The 23,281-nt window shown below is 46.3% G+C and overlaps 2 protein-coding genes and 4 non-coding genes across 6 annotated transcripts in view; 2 read left to right on the top strand and 4 right to left on the bottom strand.

Annotated features, from left to right (window-relative positions):
* TRIM55 (tripartite motif containing 55) overlaps positions 1-11,166 on the bottom strand; it is a 74,052-nt gene extending 62,886 nt beyond the window's left edge. Inside the window, exon 1 of the mRNA XM_019548727.1 lies at positions 10,959-11,166. Coding sequence (XP_019404272.1) covers positions 10,959-10,992 — 34 coding nt within the window. The 5' untranslated portion in view covers positions 10,993-11,166. The remainder of the gene's footprint in view (positions 1-10,958) is intronic.
* TRNAY-GUA lies at positions 11,069-11,158 on the bottom strand. The gene is given in 2 exon segments: positions 11,069-11,104; positions 11,122-11,158. It is a non-coding gene; the product is annotated as a tRNA-Tyr (tRNA).
* A 126-nt stretch (positions 11,167-11,292) lies between the features above and the next one.
* TRNAR-ACG lies at positions 11,293-11,365 on the top strand. The gene has a single exon. It is a non-coding gene; the product is annotated as a tRNA-Arg (tRNA).
* Positions 11,366-14,228: 2,863 nt separating this feature from the next.
* On the bottom strand, positions 14,229-14,301 carry TRNAR-ACG. Its single transcript has one exon. It is a non-coding gene; the product is annotated as a tRNA-Arg (tRNA).
* A 267-nt stretch (positions 14,302-14,568) lies between these two features.
* Positions 14,569-14,658, top strand: TRNAY-GUA. The gene is given in 2 exon segments: positions 14,569-14,605; positions 14,623-14,658. It is a non-coding gene; the product is annotated as a tRNA-Tyr (tRNA).
* Positions 14,659-19,327: 4,669 nt separating this feature from the next.
* The window catches only part of DNAJC5B (DnaJ heat shock protein family (Hsp40) member C5 beta), a 49,242-nt gene continuing 45,288 nt past the window's right edge, over positions 19,328-23,281 (bottom strand). Inside the window, exon 6 of the mRNA XM_019548710.1 lies at positions 19,328-19,443. Coding sequence (XP_019404255.1) covers positions 19,349-19,443 — 95 coding nt within the window. The 3' untranslated portion in view covers positions 19,328-19,348. The remainder of the gene's footprint in view (positions 19,444-23,281) is intronic.

Raw genomic sequence — 23,281 nt, 5'->3', positions numbered from 1 at the left:
TTCCACAGCACTAACTGACGGTCCTGCAATCCATCTCTCTCCCTGCTAGTAGTGTAACTGAGAAGGATGACCAGGCCTGCAGCCCTGCTTTTGTGGGGAGTAAAAATAGCCACCACACCTGCAGTGGCTGACTTTGCCACCACCATTGGAATTACTGCAGCATAATACATTGGTGTTATTTTGGAGGGACAGTGATGACTTAATCATATACATGTCTTGATACTTTTAGCCAAGGAATGTCATCTGTGTTGCTGGCTCACACTGAAAATTACTGAATAAGCCCTGTTTTGCAGTGTGACAGATATGCTTGTTTTGTTGACATAGCTTTTAATTCCCCTATTTTTATAATATATAAAAAACGGAGGCTAGTAGAATAAAGGCTGAGGAGGAAATCAGCCACAGAAGGCTATCTGGATTTAGGAAAGGGATCCAAAGGATGTGGGTGAGGTTATGTGGTGCCAAGGGTAAAGTATCAATGCTATTATGATGTCCTGGGTGTCATGTTCAAAGAATTCTGCTTTACAGCCTCTTATCTTGAACTAACATTGTATAACATTCCTCACTGTCACCTCTGATGATTATGCCCTTTTGCTATTTATGGTAGAAGCAGATGCATTTAAGGCTATGTCTTTACAGACAAGAAACTTGCAAAAGATGTGCATTTACCGTTGGATAACTAACATATATAATCACTCTCTCACTGTAAAACATAATAGATATCAGGCATTTTAGTTTTACCATGAGGTAAACAAGTGAAGATCAGTGTATAGGAGAGAAGTACAGTGCTGATCTTGCCTAGCTACCTTGTCCTAACTGCTACAAGTACCTTTTCTACACTTAGGACTTACAGGGCGCATTTACACGTGATGCTACGTCACTGTGGCAATGCACTCCCCTATTATAGCGCGTTGCTGTGGTGACATAATACCTAAAAATAACTGTGTGTAGCATACACAGAGCAGTATGGGCTGTTACTGCACCATCTTTTAGTACTTCCTCTTGGTACTAAAAGATGGTGCAGTAACAATGGTGCCGTAGTGGCATGTGTAGATGCACCCATAGTAATGCAACTATGTTGCATGTATTTCACTTCAAGATAACCCACCTTTACATTGATGAAGACAGTCTAAAATTATCTTTATTCAATGCTCCCCTCATTTATTTACCTTTAAAATGTCTTTTGTATTACATTCCCTTACTCCTTGGCAAGTAGCAACATTCTCAGCTGCACTGAATAAATGAGATGCTCTTGACATCAGAGTCTAGCACAGGAGCCTCATACTTCCTTGCCATTACTTTCCTCTGCTCAGCACTGGTGAGGCCACATCTGGAGTACTCTGTTCAGTTTTGGGCCCCCCCACTACAGAGAGGATGTGGACAAATTAGAGAAAGTCCAGTGCAGGGCAACAAAAATGGGAAGGGGGCATTGTTTCCCTCTGCTCAGCAATAGCACCATAGTGGCATGAAAGTAGTAGTCTACCACTTTGTCCATCAGGTGGGAGATCCACTGGATCTCCTCCATTTGCAGTAGCAGAGGAGATGACCTTGCTCACATAAATTTGCTTTAGGTGTGGCTTCTTGGACATCCAGATTAAGACAACAAAACAGTGTCTTGTGCCTGCTGACTTCAACCATTTTAGTTAATTTGATGGTTGATATTAGGGCTGTGCGAAGCTTCAGTAGTTGATTTGATTCGGAGGAGATTCAGCCTGATTCGGTGGCCAAATCTCTGAATCCAAATCATATCGGGAGACTGATTAAAAGCTCTGAATCGAATCGGAAGACTTCAAATTGATTCAGAAAAGATTTGGCGCCGATTCAGAGATTTGGCCATAGACTAAACAGGCAGCAGTCCTCCCCACACTGGACACACCTGCCTCCAGCTGGTAAGTCTGTTGTGGTGGACAGAGAGGGGAGGGAAAGGGTGTGTGTGTGGGGAGGAGGAACAGACCAACACCCCCACAGTGAGGGAGGGATTGGGGCTGGGACAAGCTGCCCAGCTGGGGTGGAGGGGCGCAGGACTCGAGGAGGGGGGCTCCCACCACTGTGTGCCGCTGCACACTGCCAGTCTGGGAGGGCATGGGAGCAGGCATATGCCCCTGGATCTGTGCAGCTTGTCCCAGCCCCAGCCCCAGCCCAAATCCCTCCACCCACCACAGCAGACTTACCAGCTAGAGGCAGCTGTGTCCAGCATGGTGAGGACTGCTGCCTGTTTAGTCTATGGCCAAATCTCCGAATCGGCGCTGACTCTTCAGATCTGAATCGGTTGAATCAAATCGGTCAAATTCAAATCACTGTCCCTCCGAATCAGCTGAATCTAAATCCAAAGTGAATACCTGCTGCTTCACACAGGCCTAGTTGGCTGCAAAAATTTTAATTTTTGATGAGTCTTTCAGTGCAAGTCTTCCCCATCCCCATCCACACCCAGGTTTTCGGCTTTCTTCTGCTAAGTCTGATTGTGTTCATTTATTTTCTGATAAAGTAGCACCAGAATAGAGGCTACACTTCCAAAGGCACAAGAGCTTGTATATTAGAGTTCTCAGCTGTGGCAGGCAAGTCACAGAAGCTCTAGTTTCATTTTAAATTTGCAATGGATTATCAAGCAGAATAAATGAACTAGTCGCAAAATTAAACCATGTTCAAACTACATGATACTCAGGGTGCAAACTACCCAGGGTGCTACATGGTGTATTTCTAAGTACTCTATTTTGATCACCAAATGTCACTTGATAAATATTTACTAACGAGCCCTTGGCATAAACAGGCTAACTTTAGGTGAAATAGAACCTTTGGGGTACAACATTATTTTGTCCTTTGAGACCTAACATTTTATATCTGGTGCATCTCCCATATGTGCACATATGATATGTAACTATAACTAATTTGTGTCCAAATTAGTTACAGTTCAGCTTCTGAAAACAATCTTATAAAAGCTGTTGTAGATCTCTGTAAAATCTCAAACTACTACAGAAGACCAAAGGAGATATATTATTTGAAATCATAGAAAATTAGGGGTGGAAGGGACCTCAGGAGGTCATCTAGTCCACCCCCCTGCTCAGAGCAGGACCATCCCCAAGTAGATCATCCTAGCCAAAGCTTTGTCAAGGCAGGTCTTAAAAACCCCCAAGGACAGAGCCACCACCTCTCTAGGTAATCTGTTCCAGTGTTTTACTACCCTCCTAGTGAGAAAATTCTTGCTACTATCTAAACTTCCCTTGCTGCAACTTGAAACTGTTGCTCCTTGTTCTGTCATCTGCCATCATGGGGAACATTTTGGCTCCATCCTCTTTTGAACTCCTCTTCAGGTGGGTTGAAGGCTGCTATTAAATCCCCCCACAGTTTCTCCAAACTAAATAAGCCCAGTTCCCTCAGCTTCTCCTCATTAGACATGTGCCCTAGCCCCCTCACCATTTTTGTTGCCCTCCACTGGACTCTCTCCAATTTGTCCACAACCTTTCTGTAGTGCGGAGCCCAAAACTGAACAGAGTACGCCAGGTTTGCCTTCACCAGTGCTGAGCAGAGGGAAATAATCACTTCCCTTGACCTACTGGCAGCACAACTACCAATGCAGCCCAGTATGCCATTAGCCTTCTTTGCAACAAGGGCACACTGCTGGCTCATATTCAGCTTACTGTCCACTGTAACCCCCAGGTCCTTTTCTGCAGAGCTGCTGCCCAGCCAGTCAGCCGTGCTGGTGCATGGGGTTGTTCTGTCCTAGGTGCAGGACTTTGCACTTGTCCTTGTTGAACCTCAGGAGATTCCTTTTGGCCCAATCCTCCAATTTACCTAGGTCACTCTGAATCCTAGCCCTGCCCTCCATCTTATTTACTACTCCCCACATCTTGGTATAATCTGCAAACTTGCCTAGGGTGCACTCTATGCCACCTTCCAAGTCATTGATGAAGATACTGAATAAAACAGACCCTTGGGGCATTCCACTTGATACCGATTGCCAACTAGACTTTGAACCATTGATTATTACCCTCTGAGCTCAATGCTTCAGCCATTTTTTTATCCACCTTATAGTCCATTCATCCAGCCCATACTTCCTTAATTTGCTTACAAGAATGTTATGGAAGACTGTAACAAAAGCCTTCCTAAAACCAAGGTAATACAGAGCCTTAAACTGACAACCTTACAGTCTCAAACTCATAGCTTAGAACCTCCAGCCACAGAGATGCTACAGCTAATGGTCTCCCTGCAACCACAAAGCCAGACAGCTCATGATAGAAGGCACTCAGGTAAGTCTGACTTGCCCCTGGTGAATCCATGCTGACTGTTGTTAATCACCTTCTTCTCCAAGTGCTTAGAAATGGATTTCTTGAGGATCTTCTCCATTATTTTTGCATGGACTGAGGTGAGGCTGACTGGTCTGCAGTTCCCTGGATCCTCCTTTTTCCCTTTCTTATATATGGGGACTATGTTTTCCCTTTTCCAATCGTCTGGACCTCTCCTGATTGCCATGTGTTTTCAAAGATGATGGCCAGGGGCTCTACAATCTTGTCAGCAAACTCCCTCAGGACCCTCAGGTGCATCACATCTGGCCCCATGGGCTTGTACACATCCAACTTTTCTAAATAGGTCTAACCTGTTATTTTGCCACTGTTGGCTGCTCACCTGTGGGCCAGCAACATAAATAGTTTAAAGCCCTCCCCACTAGGTTAGGGAGGTTGAATACAAAGATGCTCTTCCCTCTCTTCATCAGGTAGATCCCATCTCTTCCAGCAATCCTTCTTCTTGGAACAATATCCCATGGTTGAAGAAGCCAAAGCCTTGCTGGTGACACCACCTGCACAGCAAGTATTGAGCTGCAGGATTCACCTATTCCTGCCTGGGCCCTTTCCCTTGACTGGAAGGATTGAGGAAAACACGACCTGAGCCCCAGACCCCTTCACTCTTGCACCCAGAGACCTGTAGTCACTTTTGATCTGCTCAGGGTCTCCTCTGGCAGTATCATTGGTGCCCACATGGATGAACAGCCAGGGCTAGTAGTCAGAGGGCCAGATGAGTTTTGGTAATCCTTCCATGACATCTTGGATCCAGGCTCCGGGCAAGCAGACCTCCCAAGGCAACAGGTCAGGTCAGCAGATGACTCCCTTTCTCCCCTGCAGAAGGGAGTCTCCAACCACCACCACCTGCCACTTCTTCTTGGTGGCAGTCATCTCGATCCTTCCCCCCTTGGTGAGGCCTGTCCTGTCCTCCTCCACCAATGGAATGTGCTCCTTTCTCTCTGTTTGCTAGGGCTGCATATCTGTTCTCTAGATGAACTACCACAGGTGGAGGTGAACATTTCTGCTTGCTGCCAGAGGTCATAAGCTTCTAGCTTCTACTCTCCTGGGAGTCCATGTCCTTTCTCTCATCTAGTGCTGCCTCTGGCAGTTCTTTCTCCACAGGCCCGGAGGTCTCCTTCAGCACTGAATCAATTAACCTCTAATGGCGGAGGATGCTTTCGAGCCTTGCCACTTCCTCCTGTAGCTCTCTTGCCTGTTCCCTAAAAGACACCACCAGGGGGCACCACTCACACCACAGGCACCACCCAGCCTGGCCATCACTGTCAGCAAACCACAGTTGTCAAAGTGCCAGATCTGGACCTGGGTAGAAGCACCAATGGTGAGTGGTCCTGTCCGGACAGAAACCTCATAGGTGCAAGCAGAGGCAGTGGCAGTGGTTCTGGTATTGTAATGTTCTCCAGCCATTTCCCTGGATCTCTTAATCCCCTTCTCTCTCTTACTGCCCTTCTTCTAAGCACATCTTCCCTAGTGAAGTCACCTGGAAGCTGGCCTGTTTACGCTTCCTTGGCCCCAAAACATTCCTTTTCCCCTGCTTCTTCGCACCGAGGTGAAAGGCAATCCCCCTTAAGTGGGGGGCAAACGGATTTGCAAACTGACCTGCGAACTGCTTGCCCTGTTTGCAGCCCCTTTTCACTGGCTCCCTGGTAGCTCAAGGAGTCTCCTTCTAGATCCTGCTGGGCCTGGACTGGCTCTGCTCCCTCGTTAGGGCTTCTGTCAGGCAGCAATCACTCAGCAATCACTCAACCAGCCACTGGTGAAGCTTAGGGGGTACATGTGCACTCCCTGAGGTTGGCAGTACACCCCCTGCAAAAAGCACCACCGACATTGCTGGTGGTGCCTGTGGGCGGTCGCTGGAAGAAGGACAAAACAAGCTCAAATGTGTCCTTCTGATGAAATAAGAACACAGTGGGAGCATCTGCACATGCACTTTAATGAGCATTAACCTATTTTAATGCACATCAATGTGTCATAAAAAGTGCACTTTGGCTGGTGCTCATTAAAATAGGCTAACGTGTCTTTTTCTAGTACTTCACAATGGAGGGCATTTGTACACATGCTTGTGCCACAGTGCCAGGCACATGCATTTGTATAAATGGCAAAATGCTCATCAGTGCTGAGAAAATAATGGCGGAGCACTTTTGAACTAAAACACATTGGAGATTAATGTGAACTAAAACACACTGACGGATTAATCGCATTTGCTTGCAAATGGCAGTTCTCCGGTGCACCGCAGGACAGAAAAGTATGTGTATAAATGCTGACACTAAACAGCTGCCTATTCTAAAATGCTGGGTGAAATTTTTCTGTCAAAGGCTCTCTGTTGAAGAAAGACTATTCAGTGACACTGCAATGTTTTCCAGTTTGAACTCTCTCTTCTTCCACATACTAACTTAGCTCCCCAGATCTCTCTTCAGTAACACAAACTGAAACTGAATCTCAAAAGATAGAAGTTCAATCAAAGAACAGCTTAGAAAAGCAGCTGCCCTTCTCCTTGCCCCTTGGGGCAGGAGGATGCTCTTTATCAGTGCATAGGAAATGAGAAAGATGGACACAACTGCCTCCCCTTGCCCCTCAAGAACCAGAACCAATGCTACAAAGATGCTCCTGTCTCCACTGCTGCACACCAGAGCCATACTGGAAATCAGGGCCCCCTTTGTAGCACATAACTTGTACGTTGAAACTAATCAGTCACATATATTATCCAAAAGCTCTCCCTTCCAGGAGTTTTAACAGAGCAAACCACACTGTCCAGCCTTCCTTTTTGTCAAATGTCATGCTGCCCTCTGCCGCCCAGCCAAAAAATGTATCACCCCCCCCACACACCTTGCTGACAAAAGCCTCCATAAACAAGAGGAGCAGAAATCCCAAACTCAGAGGAGGGAGCCACACCTGGGCAGCACATGGCCAGACTAGGCCATCTGTAGATGAGCTATGATGAGACATGGCCCTCAACTCCTTCCTGGAAATTCCTTCTGTGGGGGAACTTGTTCCATCCCAGATCACAAGGGATTGACTCTGGTGAGGCAACAGAGCTTGTGTTCACAAAGACTGCCTCTGAATGGGGCAGAAAATGAAATGCAAGATACAGAAAAGTGCAGACACACCATGACACTGCTCAACTAGCTGGCTCAGGGATGAAGGATGGGCCACATGGGAGAGCTGTCTCAAAGAAAGTGAATGAGATACTGCAGTGTTGATGAGACCATTACCTCACCACAACTGCAGGGCACACCAATTACTGAGCCTGAAAGGCCAGGTGTAGTTAGGTAGTAAAGAGTAAAAAGGCATTTCTTTCTGTGTGTGTTGTACCTCAGGGGTGGGCAATTATTTGGGCTGGAGGGCCATTTAAGGAGTTTTTGTGAGCTGTTGAAGGCTAGTAGGCAGGGAGGAAGTGGGGAGAAGATGCAAACTGATCCTGTCCACCTGCTGCCCACTGCTGAGAGCCTGAGGAGGAAGGGCTGTGCTCTGAACTGCTGTGCTGCAACTGGGCCAGGCTAGGCCATGCAGTGTGCAGATTCCTGCACCCCCCACATCTATCCCCGCCTCGCCTCCTAGCTCTCAACAGCTCATAAAAACTCTTTAAGTGGCCCTTCAACCCCAATAATTGCCCCATATGAGATGGAGTCTGATGCAGCATGCTGAGTAGCTGCAGTAGGAGGCTTAGGGTTGTTGGGGCCCAGGGCAAGAGAGCCATTTGGGGCCCCTTAGAGGTATGTACCCACCACAGTTGTATCATGGATCTTTTAAATATTTTTTTGGAGAAATTAGATAAGTAGTTGAGTGTTAAAATGCAAATAGAACAACTTCCTTGCAAAAAGTTCACCCCCCAAAAAATTTGGGCCCCCTAAAGTGTGGGGCCCTGGGTGGTTGCCCGGTTTGCCTTCCCTTAAGGCCACTACTGGTAGCTGTCTTACTCTCCCACTGCAGTGAGCTGCTGTGCCACACTGAGTAAGTCGGGGGCAGCTGCCCAGGCTAAACCCCAACCATGGCCAGAGCTCAGGCTCCTGAAGGCAGCCAGCAGGCCAGATAGGATCAACTGGTGAGCTGGATAGGGACTGCGGGCCATATTTTGTGCACCCGTTCTACTTCCTCCCCTGTACACCCTTTCTCTGCATATCCCACATCTCCAAAAACTGGTAGAAAAGAAAAAACCAAGCACAGAATACCAACAGAGTGAAGCAGGAGACAGGGACCCACCCAGCCAAACACAGTTCTAACTTGATGGGAACACCTCTACAAGGTGTACTCAGCCTCTGTGGTTGCCCCTGCCAAGCTTTGTAAAGTGGAAGGGGCTCTGGTAGGCAGCAGTTGCAGGGCAGTTTTACAACCCAAGCCAGCTGGATGCCTCCTGCAGAAGCGCATGAGGCCACAAAAAGGGAAGTATATTACAGGACTTGCAATCCCTTCTAGGTCCTTGGAATTAGGGGAGGTAGCTCATCATTGGTGATGCATAGGGTGTGCACACGGATGCATGTGCATCCCCTGAGATTGGCTGCCACCGACACTGCCAACAGTGTCTGCAGGCAGTCGCCACTCGCCACCCTCTCCCCACTCCCCCACTGCTGATGCTGCCAGCAGCATCTGTAGGCGGTCGCCGATAGCCATTTGGCTGTCACCACTGCCCATCACTGCCAACACTGCCACAGCTGCCTGCGGGTGGCCTGCTCACTGCCACCACGCCCCTGTTGCTACCATTGGTGGGCAGTCTCCAGCCTCAGGAGGCATAAGGCGTTCAGGTAGCTCATAGTAGGTGCATGTGGCATGCTACTGAGGACGGTAGATCATCGAGGGGCTGATATGCCATTATCCCCAGAAAGCATGAATGCAGTAAAGAAAACCTCTCCTCTGAACTGTGATTAAACCTTCCTTGCCAAAGGACGCCTTCAGTGATCCGCTCTACCAGCCAAGCTGTCAAATGGAGGGAGCTGTGCCTGGTCCCACATGGTGCATATTGCAGTGTCTTGCTGCCACTGTGCCAGCAGGTGTCACAAGAGCTCATCCGGTGGCATATGCACAATGCTTTCAAGACAGAGCAAGACAAACCCAGCCTCAGGCCCCAGGAATTTGAGACCCACCCCCGCACCAGCAGGTAGCTCAGAAACATGTGGGTCATGGGTACAGCACTGCAGCCAGGCAAGAACGCTGCCTGTCCTAACTGCTGTGCTGTATTTTACCCCCAGCTTTGTCCAAAGTGTGAGCAGCACAGGGCAGAGGCCATAGCCCTAAACCCTAGAAAGGAGGCCTCTGCTTCCCATCTCTCCTCATGCCTTTAATTTTTCTCTGCTGCCCTCATTCAGCTGTGGATGAATATCATACCTGAGAGAAAAGCACTAGGCCACTGCCTGGCTGAGGGCCACCATCCATATCCTTCACAGAAAAGTGAGTGCAGTGCAGGGTGCAATGTCTGACTCTGGACTGTCGGTTGGATCGCTGCCTGACTTACAGGGTGGAAACAGATGTTGCCTTTGTGCTGCTATAGACAGTTTTATGGTAGCACAAAATGAAAGCAAATATGGGGAATTCGTGCCACAAATGCCCAAATTCGTGGTCACAACAGAAAGCAGTAATTTGTGCTGCTTTATTGCTGCAGGTGTCCATTTGCTTTCTTGAAGGCGAGCACAGGGAACCCAGCTTTTCCCACCTTCCGAGATGTGCCCCAGAGATCTCAGAGGCATTAAACAGGAGAAGCTGGTCAGGCATTGCCAGGGCTTGAGGGGCCCAATCCTGCACAGGAATTGCTGGTGTATGTAGCACCGGGTCCCTCAAGCCTCAGGAAAACGTTGCCCATTATCCTGTAGCGCCAAGGGGCAGGAAAAGGGGCAATGTGTGTTTCACCCAATGAAGCGGATCACACGTATCCTGGTACAGCTGATTTACTTTATTATATGACCTTTATTTCTAGTAGTCGGGCCTCTTTTTTAACACCCAGGCCTCACAGGTCTTTTTCCATCCTGTTCTCCATTAATTTATACAATCCTATTCATTATATGGAACCTGGGCCCCTTGGCCTGGCCTAGGAAAAGGAAAGACCTTGGCCAAGGACCCACTGGGAAAAGGAACTTGTTCCCTTCTCTGCTTTAGGTTAGGGGTGCTCTTCAGTAGCACATGACAGTTTAGAAAGTTCACTACTCCACACAGCTGGAGGGAAAATAGTGATGGAGGAGGGAGACAAGAAAGGTGTGCCATGGGGAATGCAGGCATGAATTCCCTAGCCTCTGTCTGCTGTGTTGAGCAGGCACTCTGCCATGTAACATGGGGATGAGGCCCGCCCTGCCTCCAACCCTGGGTTACTTAAACCTCAAGGAGAAGATTTAACGGTAAAATAAACCCTCTTGCCCCGTGGCTCTCGGCCGTTTTCCTACTGGGACCCCATTTGCAAAGATCCATGGCCCGGCCCTGGCACGACCCATGCCCCCTGGCTTATGCCCAACCCCCAGCCCCTTTGAAATATCCTTGGCACCCGCTTTTGGGTCGCAACCCGCGGGCTGAGACACGCCGCTCTAGCCCTTACTGCTCTTCACGAACCATTACACATGGTGAGCCAGGGGCTGCCCACGGGCTCCTCGCTGCTCCGGCTGGGTCCCGGGTCCTTCCTTTCCCGCCTCCTGCCGGCAGCAAGAGGCGCTGGGGAAAGGCCTTCCCTGGAGAGATCTGATTTCCGATCACCTCCGACGCTGCCCGGGGCTGGGATTTTACGCATCTGAATTCAGAGCCGGAAAGACTTGAAATGCAAAAGGCAACACTTAGAAGAGGGGGCAAAAAAAAAAAATGAAGTCTCCTTCGAGCCGGAATCGAACCAGCGACCTAAGGATGTCAGCAAGGGGTTATACTACAGTCCTCCGCTCTACCAGCTGAGCTATCGAAGGGACCTATCAACCGGCGAGACGGAGAGCCTCAAGAACCTAGACCTGCAGGATTGCGCATGCGCAAGAGGAGCTGCAAGCTTTTCAGCGCGATAGTATCTATCTCTACCTCTTTCTGGACTCCTTGTTATCGCCCAGGGCCAGTGGCGCAATGGATAACGCGTCTGACTACGGATCAGAAGATTGTAGGTTCGACTCCTGCCTGGCTCGGACACTTACTTTTCTTCCGATGAGGTTCTTTTCCACCCCGTGAATATTTCCTAACTGTTCATGGTGCAAAGCGAATCCTGCTCCACCCCCTCGGGGCTGGGCCTCGGTCGTCGGTGAGGGGCAACGGAGTGGGCAGGGCACTGCTCCCCACCGTCAATAGGAGAGCAATTCTTCCGTTGCAAAGCACTCAGAAAGACCCCCACAGGGCAGCACGCAGTTGACACCAGGCCTTCCTTTTTAAAATCTCTAAGGATGCAAACGTGGTCACGTGGTGCCATGGGCCCATCTGCTATGCCACGCACTGCACATTCAGGCATTTCCCGTGCTTCTATCTTGCTGGGCAGGGCTTTGCTTTTAACCCCTGGAGGTCCAGGGGTCAGGAAAACCCATGCAGAAGAAAAGCAGGGTGGCACACAGGGAAGTAGTACGTGCTGCCCAAAATCGGAGCCCGGCTGGCCAGAGCCATGCTTGGGCTGTGGCCAGGCTCCAAGCTTCAGGAGCATTATGGCTGCAGCTTGTCTGGGAAGCCCCCAGGCCCCAAGGTCAAGCTGCTGGGGCTGCTGGGCCTCAGCCTCCCTGACCCCACTTAGGGTGAACTGTGGTCCACCAGAAGGCAGGGGAACAGGCATTCCCTGGGGACAACGAGCAGCACGGTTGTCCCCTGGCTGCTAGTTGTCTGCGGGGAACCAAACCTGCACTCATCTGGACGCAGCCTGAGGTTCTGTTGTGAGTCATGTTTTGCCTCCCTCACAGTGTCCTCAAAAGGATCTCAAGACACCCCAGGGTGCTGCATCCTCCCGGCTGAAAACCACTAGAATACCCATTCCTGTGTTCTGAGGTGGACAGAGTTCATACGTTGTGGACCAGATCTTAGGGCAGGGGTGGGCAAAATGTGGCCTGTGGGCTGCATGTGGGCCTCCAGGCCATTCTATCCGGCCCATGGGGCCTCCTCAAAATTTAGAAAATTAATATTTATCTGTCCCAGGCTGACTGTCATGTGGCCCTCGATAGCTTGCCAAAACTCAGTAAGCGGCCCTCTGCCCAAAATAATTGCCCACCCCGTCTTAGGGAAAGTTTTATTGAAGTATGCAATGTTTCAGATGCTGAGTATTCCCAGGTCTTGCCATTGAAAATCATTTAACCTTTTTTTTTATTATGCTCACCACTGATTGCAAATGACCTTTACATAAGATGGATAGTGTATGTAAATATACAGAGGTATATCAGTTTGTTATAGTTTATATATAGTACACTGCATTGGCAATGCATAGGGGGTGCACGTGTGTGCACATGCACCCCCTGAGATTGGCGGTGCACCCCCTGCAAAAAGTGCTGCCAACGCTGCCGGCGGCGCCTGTGGGTGGTTGCTGCTTGCCACCTGACTCTGCTTGGTGGTGTCTGCAGGTGGTCCCTGATAGTCGCTGGCTTGCCAAGGCTGCAGGTGGTGTCTGCGGGTGGTTGCCAGCCTCTGGTTGGCACTCAACACCCCCACTGCGGACAGTGCTGTGGCTGCCTGTGAGAACTCCCTGTTTGGCCTGCACCCAGCGCCAACACTGCCGCAGCTGCCTGCAGGAGCTCCCTGCTCACTGTCACCACACCCCTGCCCCTGCCTGCGGACAGTCGCGGTGCCCTCCCCTCCGCATGTGGCGTTCATGGCATACTGTAGTATAATATATGCAATGGGCATGTCTACCTGAGATGCTTAATGCACATTGGACTAATTCTACTGTGCAATAGTGCAGTTGGCAAAAACTGTGCTAACACACAATAGATTTAGTCCAATGCACATTAAACATTACACAAAAAGTGTTCATCTGTATTAATGCGCAGTAGCACCGACTATGGTGCATTAAATCAGTAGCTCTTATTACAGCTACTAAATGTAACGTGCTGTAATTATGGCACATTAATGACTATGTAGACATGCCCAGCAGCTATACAACAGCTATAGCAATAGTATATAAATATTAAACACACTGTATGTACCCTAAAGTACTGAAGGTTTTGCAAAATCCTTCTAATTAGACCGACATCCTCCTTTTCTGATAGCGGCTTGCAATGATTTTCCTAGCATCTGATAAAGATCAGATAGTGACATGAGAAACTAAAGTTCCAGTTTTGTAGCAAGAACATTATAAAATGCTCTCATATTCTTTTAAATGTAATGTTTGATTTTCAGGAAAGGGGCTTTATCCTATCTTCTCTGGGTGTTATAGCTCCTGTTTAATTATCTCATTATTGCTCTGTTTAATTAAGGCCGAAGGGCCAGAACAAAGAGTTAAGTCAGGACACAAACACACATTCATTCATCGAGGTAGATCTGGGCCGAGCAACTATTTTTGCTCTTTTTTACAAAGTAATTTGTAAAATAATAATGATACTAACGAGGATAATAATTATGAGGGTGGTGATGAGGAAGACAATGCTAATAATAAGGTGGTGATAGCGATGAAAATAATAAGGGCTTGGACTAGATGGCTTCTTGAGGTCCCCTCCAGCCCTACTTCTCGATGAATCTAATAATAATAATAACCACCGATTGCAGCTGAATCAGCGCAGTGCATTGTCATTGCTTGGGTTCCCGTGTGTCCCGGGGCTGATAATTTATAGCACACCTTCCTAGCTTTTCTTTGCCATCTCGCTCGTGGTTTCTCTGTGTCTTATCACGGTTTCATTATCACTCCTCCCAGGCAGGGCCGCATTTCGGCACCTGCAGGGGCCGCCCCGGGTGCGGCCCGTGCATACCGGAAAAGCTGGATCCGGCCCCTCCGGGGAGCCTGAGGGCAGGCACTGGGCAGGACATGAGCAGCGCAGCCCCAAAGACTGGAGCAAATCAGCAAAAGGCGGTGTGGAAAAAGTAATCCGAGCCAGGCAGGAGTCGAACCTACAATCTTCTGATCCGTAGTCAGACGCGTTATCCATTGCGCCACTGGCCCGTTGTGTTAAAAGCGTTTACCGCGGTGTCTGATAGAGCCGCAAAATCCCCCTGAGCTGCGGGAGGCCGCCAGCAGCTCCTCCCCCCTGTCCGCCCTCCCAGCCCCGCTGGGCCAGCACCCCAACCCCCAGGACCCCAGCCCCCAGGACCCCGTCCCGGGGCCGGTACCAGCTCGGCATGCGAGCCAGGCGGCGGCCGCTACTATCGGTACATGCACGGCAGCTCTCGCAGAGGCTTTATACGTCTCCGGAAAAACAGTAGTCGTGTCCCTTCGATAGCTCAGCTGGTAGAGCGGAGGACTGTAGTGGAATTCCTTGCCGACATCCTTAGGTCGCTGGTTCGATTCCGGCTCGAAGGAGACTTTTTTCCCCGCCCCCCCCTTACCCCTGGTGAGGGCAGCCTGGCCTTTAGGGCCCAGTTGCCCCGGAGTAAGAGCTGCCCGGCACGGACTGTACAAGTTTCAGGCCAAAACAGGTAAGAGTCTCTCGAATGGATGCTTCTAAATATATTGCTATCAGCCCTGCAGACACAGCCAGAGGAGCTTAGAGCTTTACGCCAAGCTCTATGGGATGAGGCTGATCTCTGCAGGCAGATCTATACTGCCAGGCCAGCAAGGGGTTTTACTTGAGAGGGGTGCTCTCCTTTTGCTTGGAGCTACTCTGATCAAGGCTGGGGGCCAAATGCTACTTGCTTTGACTAAAACAAATCACAACTTGTCTCTTTGAGCTCTAAGATGTATCCTTACCTGGCAGGGGAAACACAGTGACCACTAGGTAGTTTTCCTAGTCCATGGGGATAATCCCTTTTCTGGCACGGTAGTACCTGCAGTGGAGGTGATGTATAGTTAACATCTCACTTCACTGCTCCAGTGGGAAGATCTTGGTTTTATGCCCACTTTATGGAAACGGGAGACTTTTCCCTAGCTTGCTTCTGCAGCCATGCGGCTGAGGGCAAGCAAAACTTGGGGACATCTGAACCCTAAATTTCCGGGCTTGGGCCTGCAAGTAGGATGCCCTCCAAAGGCTTTGGAAACACCTGGAGCCCCAGGTGGGGGTGGAAGATGTTTGCTAGTAGTATGGCTACAAGCATAATTAAGCTGGTAAATTTCCCCATGTAAGCAAGTAATGTCCTGTGGTACAGAACAAAGGAGGCATTGGCAAACTGCGGGCATTAGCTCTGGTTGTACTTTAAGAAACAGGTTTGTGTTTAGTGGGTTCATTAGCTGCAGGCCAGCATTTCAACTGCAGACCTTTTCTTTTTGGGAAGGCAAGATGCTTCTGGAACCTGTCAATTGTGAAACTGTTAGGGGTACTCTGGGTGTTAAAAGCAACCATTTTTCTTAGTTTGGAAAAGTAAAGGTAGTGCTAGAATTCTTTCACATTGGAAGTTTTTATTATTCAGAGTGTTTGACAACACAGGTAGATAGATTTCAAATACATAGTAACAGTAAATAATGCAACTGAATTTTACAGGGAAACAAATCATGTGGTCATCATTGTTTCCACCTTTAATACATCTTCTAAAAAAGCAAACAAGAGCAAGAGAGAAATGCATTCATATTTAAGGGCTAAGTTTTCAAATCCCTATGACTTTTTATTGACTTCAGTGGGAGCTGGAGTTGTGGAGTGCCTGTGGAAGTCAGGCTTTATGTAACTGCCTTTGATTTACGCACTGAAGTCAGAAAAAGTTTCCCACAATTTATTACCCTCTCATTTAGTAAAAACTGTGTAAAACCAAAAGGATTTAGGGTTGAGTCAAAGCCCATGACATCAATGAGAATCTTTTTTAGTGATTTTAGTGGGTTTTGAGTCAGACACTTGGGCTGAGACTAACAAAAGTGTTGATTCTCAACCAGGGTGTTGTGGCACCCTGAAGTGCCTTGAGATCCTTTCCAGGGTGTTGCAGGGAGCCACATGATTAGGTGGCAAACATGATTCACAAGATGAACCCAGAAATTTGAAACAGGAATCCACAGTGTTAAAAAACATTCTGATCTGTTGTGGTCTTTTTTGAGTTTTTTTCCAGTAGAATTGCTATATTATTTTTGTGGAGTCAAAAATGAGTATGAACTAAGAGCTGGCAATTTTGAGGGGTGCCTTGAATCCTGTAACAGGAACTGGGGGTGCATCTATACAAGATGTTTATTGTGCAGTAGACTAATTAGCTCTGCAGTAAACATCTTGTGTCTGTACATCCAGGGCTATTAGGCTGGGATAAACTAATACACTCTGCAGCTGGGTAGTACTTGTAAATACAAGTGCTATCGTGCTGCTGAGTCTTTTACTCAGCAGCAGCACGTGTGTAGATGCTGATGTTGCTGGTTGGGGCACAAGGATGCTTCAGTGCAGGGGGCTGTCTGACACGGCCCACAGGAGCACCTTTGTGCCACACCCAGCCCCTCCATAGCATTTTGAGCTGGGTCAGAGCAGCCCCAGGCTGGCAGGCTGATACCCTGGGGCCTCCTGCCAGCTAGGATTGCTCCAACCCAGCTCAGTGTGTTGTGGTCCCAGGTACATGTGCCTGAGAGCAATAGATTCTGGCACAATAACTGGAGTTTATTGCTCCACCCTAATTGCACGTGTAGATTCGCCCTGGGTATCTAAATCCCCTTCAGGGCCTATGACAGACCCTAGGTTTAGGCCTGATCTCCTGGTACCCTTGTAAGCAGTGGTAATACTCCCACTGAGTACCATAGGATCAGGACCAGGATGTGGAAGAGGGTATTGTGAGCACATCTACATGTGTAATTAGTGCACATGAATAAACTCTGGAGCTTTATATATATGTAAGACCTGATTATCCATCCCATCACATTTATTTTCCACTGTCCTCAGTAGAGTTACACCAGAAAAAAAACATTGTAAAGGAGTAGCGTATAGGTCCCATGTATGTGTATACCGTTGGATATGAAAACATAAAGTGACAGTGGATTGCATTCTTTCCAAAGGTATATGCACATTTAGCTTCCACTGAAATCAAGTGCAGTTGAAAGTGTATACCAGACAACAGAAATTGGTCCCTCAGAGCAAGGGAAGTAATTACGTGCTGCGTACTTACAGGTAGGTGCAAATGGCTTGCGGGTCGATATTGCTGTTGAAGTAAATGGGAGTTTTTCCCCTTGATTACAATGAGAGCAGCAGCAGGTCCATAATGTCTGCATAGCTACATAGTGGCCATATATACCACTAAAAAAATATTATCAGGTTTTAAAGTGTCATAGGACCTTTAAATGGGGCTTTGCAAAGCAATGTTTAGTGACTCTAGAGTTACAGCTAAAGCTATAAAACACATACTGATTTCTAGCTATATATTTAGCTATAGCTGAATGGCATATCATGTGAAAGGTGACAGCGAGAGAAAAAAAATGTTTCACAACTACAGAATCCAATTTTTAAAAAAGAAATAATTTACATTTTGACAAGCTATATAGTCCCTCATCTCTATAATTTAGTAGGGTATTACATCCTCCCTTGTACCAAACTGTGAATAGAGGAACAAAAATAGTAAATGTACAGAACTGACAACGATTGATGTAATATTTTCAAAAAAGAGACTATAGATTATGGAAGAATAAAACTAATGTGTCAAATGAATGAAAGACTAAGTTCAAGATTTCTGAAGAATTGCTTTAGCTTTTTCAAGTTAGGGGAGTGATTCTCCTCTAACGTATTCCAGTTTTATCCAGGCATAACTCCACTGGCCTCAGCAGAAATACATTTGATTTATTCCACTGTAAAAAAAGTAGAATCAGGACCTAAATACGTATACTTTACGTTAAAAGCATACAGTATTTTCTTCTCTCTGACAATATCTCTCTGGCATTCCTAGACTGCAGTCACAAGAATTAACACTGCAAGAATTTTGTGAAACAGTGCCTCACAACTGAAGACTGCATTTTTGCTTAAAATGGAAGTTTAAGTGCAAAGGATGTTTCTCACTAATACACACCGTACCCCGCCCCCCATCACTCTTTGCCTATACACAAGAATACATGGATTAAAAGCCTGTGTGAAGGAGGAGGATACAGGAGACTGGGTGCTGGATCAGATCAGAATTATTATGAGAAGCCAGCCCTATCTTGATTTGTCTTCCTCTGTTAGAGAGCTACCCATTGTCTTTTATGAATGGATGGCTGTCTTTCCTCTCTCTCCAGTCAATTCACAACTGTCCCCCAGCCCTGGAGTGAGCATGAGGGAATGGATTGTATTGAGATCTTTGAAGAACAGTGGAGAAAGAAGCAACAGACAGCCAGCACCACGGAGGAGTAGGCAAGCAAACGGGTGGTTGTCTGTTGACTGTCTAAGGTATTTTCCAGAACATCCCAGTGGAGCTAGGGCAGAGGAAGGTAGGTAGTCAGAAGAGCCAGGGAAGTGACAACCCAGGGTTTCCAAAAAGAAAATAGAACTTTGACATGAGGAGTCAGGTGGGTCAGCCACAGATAAAAGGGGAGTTGATGGTGTCAAGCCTAAGACAGTGCTCTTCAGATGGCAATCACATAACACTTCCTGTTTGGCGGAGACATACCCTTCCTCTTTTGTTGATGAAAACATTTCTGTGGCTCTCTCAAAGGAAACAGCAGCTTTATAGATGTAGCAAACACATATGGCAAAGTAACATTCCATTGGCAGGCAACAACAGAGCTGGCACTTCCAGAAGAGGACTCCAAGACAGGCACCGGGAAAAAGTCTAGTTTAGATGAAGGGAGGGAATCCCAGTTGACAGAAGTGGGAGAGAGGTGCAGTATTAAATACAATATGGTTTATCGAAGGGATACTTCATCCTTGAAGATATTAACATGTTTCAGGCCACTCTGCTTATCAATATAGCAGAGTAAGCATCTCAGTGAAGAGCACAGAGGATAGCCCTTTTATAGGCTGTAGAGAAAGTATGTACCTACAGGCAATTACTTTTAGTTTATCTTAACATCAAATACAAATATGGGGGGGGAAATACAATGCTTTTCAGTGTTCTTTTCTGAATCTTTTCTGGGACATTTCTTCTTAGACAGCACATCTGGAAACTGCAATCGGACTGTGTTTGCTCCCGGTTTATGAGTCTGTGTGATAGCTGCGGTGGCTGTCCCCAATTAGCTGAGTTTTCTCATTTGCATTTGTCGGCTGGAGTATAATTGGAGTTTCTCCATCTAAATCAACCAGAAAAAATATTCCTCTAAACATTTTTAATTTGATACAAAAGTCAAGATATTTTTTCCAACAGAATTATATTGTTTCAGCTATAGACTCATTTAGGTAGGGCCTAATCCCAGATTCCTGGATGAAGAAAAGATACAAGATTGTATTCTGAATCAGAGCAGGTGCATCTACATGTTCATTAATGCGCCATAATTACGGCACATTAAGTTTAGTACCTGTAATAACAGGTACTAACTTAATGAGCCGTAATTGGCACTACTGTGCATTAGCGCAGATGAATGCTTTTTGTGACGTTAATGTGTATTAGACTAAATATATTCTGCGTTAGAACATTAGCATGATGTTTGCCAGCCATGCTAATGTACAGTAGAATTAGTCTTCGAGTATTAAGCACCTCATGTAGACACGCCCAGCATGTACCCAAAGAATTCTCTGCTTAATAGTAATATAAAGTGTACATATGATGCCAACTTTGTACACTTACCCCATATCATTACCTCGTAAGCTATCTTGAAACATAAGCATAGCCATGCAAACATATTGTTGTCATTATTATTAAATTGAACACTTACTTGATGGATGCTTTACAGATTCAAAGATCAGAATCCATACCCCTTACATATATAATCTAAGCACTTGATACTGCAAAGACTTTTGGGTGTACTGGTTACTCTTGAAACTTATTTTAACTCATCATAGCAAGTCAGTAAGACTGGGCCCTTTGATTTAAAGAATATAAAGATAATGATAGAGAAAGAAGGGATGAGTGTTAAAATGGAAAAAAATGTAAGTAGTGATATATTCAGGAGAAAATAAATAATATAGTTTTTGAAGGCCAATAGGGTCTATAAAAATGCTAAGTAGCCTTTTGAAATCCTGTGTAACACATTTATCAGAAGACTTTGAGAAATCATTCAGAACACTTTGGGGCTGGCAGAGATTCATATGGCTATGTTCATTCTTAAAGCTTTGTATACTCTCATTTATCAGATTCATGTTTTTGTTTTCCCAACACATCAATAAAAATGAGTCAAGCATTTTGTAGCAGAGAGTGGTTGTTCTGGGGGAAATAATATGTCCTTCCATTGACTGGAGTCTGCCCACAGCCAGCTAGTGTTATGTTAAGGGTCTAAAATGTGGAGTGTTTTAATGTCTCTCTCCTTTTCTAGGGCGTCTTTTCAGCCCAGCTCCTCAAGGTGGGTGCAAGTCTCAGAACTTGGCTTTTAAAGGCTGAACAATCTTAATCTTTTCTATTTAGTACCCCAGCTTTCTGCAAGTCCATTCACAGCATCTGATGAAGCAGGCTGTAGTCTAGGAAAACTCATTACTTTCTGAATGAAGTAGTCTATAAGGTGCCATGCTGCTCCACCTTTTGCCTAACTTCAGACTGAATTTTATATGACACTGCATGAAAAGTTTGGCCTACTTCAGTCTTGATATTAGCACATGCCCTTTATAGTAGTTATAAAAAAATCATTCCTTTTTTCCTAAAAGATGGTGCATGAAAAAAGGCATTCAGACATTCCCATCACTTTGCAGGACTGGCAATGGTATGAATCATGGGCATAAAATGGATAGGCTATATAGGAACAACTTGACCAACAGCCAGAATCTAATATGCCATATGGTATCACTGCAGAGGTGGAGGAAGTAGTTGGGTTCTGCAAAGGGGACAGCAAGAGTGATTAGCTAAGCAGCTTCTCTGCATGGAAAATTCCATATTTAGACACAAGGTCAACAACAGAAACTGCTTTTCATGTTGCTTCTTACTTTTATAGCTTGTTAAAATTTATGAACAACTATTTTTTAAAATATGACTCTGGGGGTTCAGACCAATTTTTAAGGTTTGAAATATTTTATAGATTTTACGCCCTTTGTTGGTACGTTGTTAATTTTAGGGAAGCTCATTGCAGCCAGGAAAACAATGCACTTCAAGGCTCAATCAGTTTTCATGGTATGTCCAGGTAGGCTACAAGAGAAAAGGATCCATTGGACTATATTACACTACTTCATACTAACCTTCAAAAAGGTTCTCTTGGCTGGCAGCTCTAAGCAAATACTTTGCTGCCTGCATACTTCTTGGTTTTAATAACAGTTTCATCAGAAGGGGGTGGGGACCCAGGGCATAATCAATTCAAACAAATATAGCCCTTTTCAATGGAGGTGCTGCAGAATTCACAGTTGAAATTGTTTTCTATAGATAGCTCTTGTTCACTCTTCGCCTACGTTGGTATCATATGGAGTGTGGAGGAGACAATGAAGTGCTAAATACTTACTGCTTCTGAGTCTGGAAAGTATTTTATGTCATTCTAATTTTTTTTTTCATTTCCTAATTCCATTTTCTGTAAAATGAACATTGTTTGAAAATCTGTCATTTTGCCCAAATGATGGTGATGGTAACCAAATAGGAAAGGCACACCCGATACAGTTTGAGAACTTTAGCAAAGGCCCAACAGTTTATTCATCTGAGCAGTCTAAACACAAATAGTGCCTCCTCCAGCACCATTAAAGCCTGTGAGAGGATGGCAGCAGCGATGATCCCTTACAGTCAGGGATGTTCACTCCCAAGTAGAGGCTTGTGGATGAATCCATTTATGGCCAAGAAGGCCAATCCTAGAGCTGCAGACTCTGTGATAAATGCTACAGATGACGGTTCAAGGGAGGGTCCAGCCATGGATTTCTTAATCTTGTTTCCTTATGTTTCTGTCATTTTAATGCCTCCAGGGCTAGACTGTTTTTTACATGGTACAGGGCAGGTTGGAGCCACAGATAGCCTGTAAGGCTGGGGTGTACCAAGTCAATCCATAAAGAACCGGGGGCCAGTATAAAACAGAGCACCGTGTCCAAGGGGACAAAAGGCAGCCTCCCTTATAAAATATGTAACATCAAAGACGTGGCAGGGGAGAACAAGGGTGCTTTATCGCGAACTTGGCACGGTAGGGGCGTTAGGAGAGATCACGGCCGCTCCTAGGACCCCACACCGTGACACAATCCCAGGCTAGTTTTTCCTAATTTTCATGTTATTGCCACACTTCTTAATGTTCACCTTGAGGGTGTCCTTGAAGCATTTCCTCTGGCCCCCGCATGTCCTTTATCCTTGGCTGAGTTGGGAGTATAGCAGTTGTTTTGGTAAGTGTACATCAGGAATGCACATATAATGTCCTGTCCACAGCAGCTGATGTTGAATAATCAGCGCTTCCATACTGGAGGTGTTAGCACCAGTAAAGACACTGGCATTTTTGCGATGATCCTCTCACTTTATGCCAAGGATCTTCTGGAGGTAGTGCTGGTAAAAGTGTTCCAGGCTTTTTAGGTGGTCCCTATAGATCACCTAAGCTTCACAGCTATAGATACCACAACCTTATATAATGGGAGCTTTGTTTGAGTCCTGATGTTGTGCTCGTTGAACACAGGATGATCATTGAACCCACGATGAAAGCCAGTGAGAGGTACCTAATGACTTTAATGGGAATGGAATCTAGCCCAGTGACTTTAATGAAACTACTTGCACAAGTGAAATTATTGCCTGTTGGCCCTAAAGGAAAAGGATAGATCTCAGTTGGACAGAAATCATTAGTACCCTCCCTTCTGTTGTATTTGAAAGAGCATGGTTCTAATAAACAAGAATAAACGTTGCATTTCATGCTTGAAGGGGAATCTTAAGTTAGAAACTAGGTTGGATTTATAGTTATTATTATTGAAGTCTACCACTGAAGTCAATAATGAAATGGCCATTCATTTCAATGGAAGTAGGATTGGTTCCTAGTTTTAAAAACTTATATTTGTGAAAAGAAAGCAGTCTTTTTCTCACAATAAGAGAAAATGTAT

Source organism: Crocodylus porosus, unplaced genomic scaffold (genome assembly GCF_001723895.1).
Source record: "Crocodylus porosus isolate Cpor-Errol unplaced genomic scaffold, CroPor_comp1, whole genome shotgun sequence".
Taxonomy (NCBI): domain Eukaryota; kingdom Metazoa; phylum Chordata; order Crocodylia; family Crocodylidae; genus Crocodylus; species Crocodylus porosus.
Note: the sequence above shows the minus strand (reverse complement) of the source record. Positions and strands in the feature narration are given on the sequence as shown.